Raw genomic sequence first — 5,055 nt, 5'->3', positions numbered from 1 at the left:
TTACACCCGATCTCTACTCCATTTCCTCTCGTACCCTCTTCGCTCTCGGCTTGCCTCATGAATTCGCCGCCCCTCCATTTTGTATCATTCTCACTTCCACAATATCTTCCCCATCAGATCACACAATGTTCTTATCCGAAGAAGTATGCAATTTGATGCTCGCTGGGAATTTCACGGCAGTTGGAAACATGCAGTGGGGAGCACCTTCCATCACGTCAATGGTCATCTTTGCCCGGGTAACGGCACAGTCATCTGGGTGATTGGCTTCAAGATGAAGAGCAATGTCCACATGGAGTGTTTCCTGACTCTGGCTCTGACTGACCTGATCGATTGCCTGACCCTTCCCTTCCACATGGCCAACATCTCCCTGACCCACTCCGGGTACAACGCCTACTTTTCCTGTAAGTTTATTGGAATCTTGATGTTCCTCGACGCATTCGCCAGCACGTATCTGTTATGTCTGATCAGCATCTGCCGCTGCCTGGCTATTACTCGCCCCACTTGGTTCCAGCAACATCTGAACCTCACGTGGATTCGTGCGTCCTGCTTCGGAGTCTGGATCCTAGCCTTCGTCATGTGCCTGCCCGTCCTCCTGCTTCGGGATTGGAAGAAGGAATCGACCGTCTTGGAGCCATTTTGGTTTGTTTTCACCTTCGGCCTCCCCTTTTTAATTATGATCACCTGCTACTTCCTGATAGGTTGGAGACTGCAAGGGAACAGGTTCGCCAAATCTAAGAAACCTGTCCGCCTCATCATCACCGTGGTCGTGGCCTTTATGATCTGTTGGATCCCCAACGCTGTGTGCGACCTCCTATCGGCCTTCACAGCACCGATTTCCCAGGACTGGTCATTATTCACTGTCGCCCTGGCCTCCTTCAACAGCGCTCTCAACCCCCTTCTCTATGTCTTCGCTGGCCGTGAATTCCACCAGGTCTTCAGGCGCTCCCTCCTCGCCTCGCTCCATCTGGCCTTTGCCGAGCAGAGGCCAGAATTGGAGACCCAGTCTCAGACCCCCAACCTCACCTTAAATACGAATGTCTGAGGGAGTTCTTCGCTGCCAGACGTCCGACCGATATCCCCTGACTACAGACACAGTGGACAGTCGGTCGCAGTTATGATCGGCAGTGGAGGCTTTGCTACACTCTTATTTTACTCTCTCAGAACATAGAACATAGACCACTCGGCCTACAATGTACCATATCAAATCAATCAGCCAATAAATGGCCAATTAAACAAATTCCCTCCGCCTACACAATGGAGATATCCTTCCTTTATGCTGATTCTACCTGTCTAATCATATTTCAAAGGTCTCTAACCTATCTACACATACCACAATTCCAGGCAAAATAAACCAGGCACACACCACTGTCTGTGCAGTAACGTGCCTCTCGCATCTCCTTTGGAATGATGCCCTCTCACTTTAAAAGTGCGTCCTCTGGTGTCAGACATTTCAACCCTGGAAATCATACTGAACGTCCATGCCTTTCATGATCTTTTAAACCTCATCCCGTCACCCCAGTGAAAATAACCTAAGTGTGTACAACCTCTCGTAGTAGACAATGCTCTCTAATCAGGGCAGCATTCTGGTATATCTGCACCCTCTGCAAAGTCTCGACATCTTTCCTGCAATGGATGACCAGAACTGTATACACCTCTTTCACCAAGTAGTCTCCATGTTCCTATGACCTCTCTCCTTACAAGTCATTTTCACCCACAGAAAAGGATGATTTGTATCCCACCCTTCTCTGTAAACTCTACAGACTGTCGTGCGTAAAAACCCATTAAATCATCAGTTTCTGAAATACTCTAAACGATCCGTCTGGCGTGAACTGTCAACTGCAGTCAAAACCACTTAGTTCACGTTTGTTCCCCATTTCTGATGTTTGCTCTGAACAACAACTGAATTGCTTGACCATGTCTGCCTCTTTTTATACATTGCGTTGCGACCATATGTTTGGCTGATTAGATGTTTATATTAAAGAGCAGGTATACAGACCTACCTTATAAAGTGGCCTCATGAAACGTAAAGGTTCTAACTACCAAAATAAGACTATAAATAGCAGTAAATAACACATGTCGGTTAAGTTAGTTTTTAATTTTTTTTTGGCCGGTTTGTCTATTTTCTATTTTTTGTAACATACTATGACTTTGGATGGTTATTATATTTGAATTATTAACTGTTCGTATCTGTATTCTAGCCTAACTATTATGTACTCTCAAACTCTCTGCACTCAATGTTTTTCATCTTATGTTTGTTTGAAAACTAATAAAAACATTAAAAAAATAAATATTTACAACTTGAGTATCGAGTTCTTGAAAGCGAGTCTGTAGGTTGTGAGATCTGTACAGTGCTGGGGTGAGAGAAGTTAGCTTCTCTGGTTCAGCAGCCTGGGATGGTCGACGGGTCATAACTGTTCCTGAACCTGTTGGTGCGCTACTGAAGGCTCTGATGCCTCCTGTCCGATGGCTGCAGAGAGAAGAGAGCATGGCCTGGATGGCAAGGGTCCTTGTTGATGAACGCTGCCCGCTGATCTAATGAGACAACGAGAGGATGTCCTGAATAGATTTTAGGGATCACCGTAGATAGCTGAGAATCAAAACCTCCATGGTAGTAATCGCTGGATTGCTGGCTCTGGCATGTGCCAGTGATGGTGAGGATAGGAAGAATTGCCAGGTAAATGTGTTGCTGATGAGTTGTTGTAGGGAGCAGGCAAGGATTCAGATTTAGAGATCGTCGAAATCTTCTCTGGAGAACGTGTGGCGGATTACATAAAGGGCGGATTACACCTAAATATCAATGTTCGCGGTTTCTCTGAAGCTGCTCGGGAATATTTTTGGCAGGGCAGTGGGAATAAGAGAGTTAGTGCTCATTATGAGGCAGTACGTTTACAAACAGAGCTAATGCATTTTGAGGCACCTAGCAAGGAAAGGCTAATGACAGGAAATATTTCAGTCAACACTATGAGTCACGAAGTAAAAGGCGGACAAAATCGAAAACGTTGAATAGAGGACTGAAGGTATTATATTTTAATTCACACAGCATAGGGAATCAGGTAGATAAACCTGTATTGTAGCACAGTTACAGATTGGCATTTATGATGGTGTTGACATTACTGAATCGTAGCTGAATGAAGATTGTTGCTGGGAGCTTAAGTTCCAAGAATACACAATATGTTGAAAGGTGTGGCAGGAAAGCAGACAGGAGGCGTTACTCTGTTGGTAAAAAAACAAATGGAATTAAATAATTGCGGATAGAACTATGGAACTGCAAGTGCAATAAGTACTGGTTGAAGTAATTGGCGAATTGACTGGAAAGCTTAAGGTAAAAGTCTCCATACCGGAAGTAATCATACTATAAAAGAATTTACTCGGAGAAGATGCAAAACGCAGTTGTATCAGTATTACAGCAGAGAAAAAGGACAGAGTCATGAGAAAGTAGTTGGCGAGTACTGATTGGAAAAGAACACTGGAAGGGACGATGGCAGAGCAGCAATGGCTGGAATTTCTGGAAGCGTTTCTGAAGGCACAGCATATATAGATCCCAAACAGGAAGAACTATTCTAAAGGCAAATTGGCCAAGAAGAGAAGTTAGAGCCAACATAAACCCAAACATGGGCTATATAGTGCAACAAGAATTGCTAGATTTTAGGGGATCAGCAAACTTTTAAAAACTATTTGGAAAAACAAAAAAGCCATTAAAATCCTCAAAATGGAATAGGAAGGTAAGCTAGCCAATAATATAAAAGAGGATACTAAATGTTTCTTGAGAGACATAAAGTGCTAGGTCGAAGCGAGAGAAGGAGTATTGGACCGCTGTAAAAAGGTGCTGGAGAGATCCTAATGGGGGATATGGAAACGACGGAGCACCTGAACAAGTATTTTGCATTAATATTCATTGTGCAAGACACTAGCATGAAGTGCGTGGATTCACTATTCCTAGGGAAAAAGTTTTGAGGAACGTCAAAGGTCTGAACGTAGATAAATCCCATGGACCGGATGGGGTTAACTTCAGAAATTAACCACGTGGCCTCCTTATCTACTTTACTTATCAAAAATAAAAGGAAATGTTTGTTTCTTCACATCTCTCTGAGTAAAGTATTATTTCCTGATGCCAACGGCTCAGCTTCTTCTAATTGAGCTTCTTCGAACTTCACATCCAGGGAGTCTCTACCCTATCAAGCTATAGGGTCTTGACCCAAAGCTTTGAGGCCTAACACAAACCAACGTAGTTCCTTGGGCCATTGAGGTACACAACCATCCAAACCCCATGACGCGATTCTAGTCCTTTTGAAGAATGCACATGTCAGATATTTGACCCAACAGACACAAGACACTGAACTGGATGAACCCCATAACAATTTTAATGCTAATATTTTCAATTCATTTATATTCTGGTGAATCCCGTGACTATATTGACAATATTCGCAACAATTCAGTGATACCGATTCTTTATTTAATTTGTAAATGTCATCACAAATTTACCCATGAGCCAAACTCAATTTTTGTCCAAATTTGTTTAAGCTGTCACAAGCAATAGGACTTTGAACGCCAGTGTTTGCGTAGCTTCTCCCAGAAGGGCACCCCTACACACGGACAGTCCCTCGTCTTTGGGAAAATCAGTTCTGTCTAAAACCTACCAAGTTCAAATTTCAAAGTAAATTTATTATCAAAGTACACGTCACCGAAACAACCCTGAGAGATTTTTTTTTTCAGACCATTCACAGTAAATGCAAATAAACAACTTACAATCAATGGAAAACTGTTTACCAATACAGACGGACAAACAACCAATGTGGAAAAGACACCAAATTGTGCAAATACAAAAAAGGAGAACAAAATAACAACAAAGAAATAAAACTATATATTGACTATTATTCTTTTGATGTTCAAAGCTGCTAATTAAATGTTGTTTAAGTTTGAATACGCTTTTGCCTTGTATCTTGTATGCTGAAGTATTTAGTCTTTTTTAATTTCTTTTTCCAAGACGTCGTTTCTTCTTCCCATAAGACCTCAGTTCTTGAACACTTCACATCCGTTCGGTTGTGTCTGAACAAG

At 42.6% G+C, this 5,055-nt stretch overlaps 1 protein-coding gene across 1 annotated transcript; it reads left to right on the top strand.

Annotated features, from left to right (window-relative positions):
• The first annotated feature begins 271 nt into the window (after positions 1-271).
• Positions 272-1,042, top strand: LOC140715715 (C3a anaphylatoxin chemotactic receptor-like). The gene has a single exon (XM_073028086.1). The coding sequence runs from the start codon at positions 272-274 to the stop codon at positions 1,040-1,042; it is 771 nt and encodes a 256-aa protein (XP_072884187.1).
• The last annotated feature ends 4,013 nt before the right edge of the window (positions 1,043-5,055 follow it).

Source organism: Hemitrygon akajei, chromosome 24, assembly GCF_048418815.1.
Source record: "Hemitrygon akajei chromosome 24, sHemAka1.3, whole genome shotgun sequence".
Lineage (NCBI taxonomy): Eukaryota > Metazoa > Chordata > Chondrichthyes > Myliobatiformes > Dasyatidae > Hemitrygon > Hemitrygon akajei.
Note: the sequence above shows the minus strand (reverse complement) of the source record. Positions and strands in the feature narration are given on the sequence as shown.

Bases quoted from the DNA above. Each gene is read 5' to 3' on its own strand.
- LOC140715715 (XM_073028086.1), top strand. From the start codon at position 272: ATGAAGAGCAATGTCCACATGGAGTGTTTCCTGACTCTGGCTCTGACT.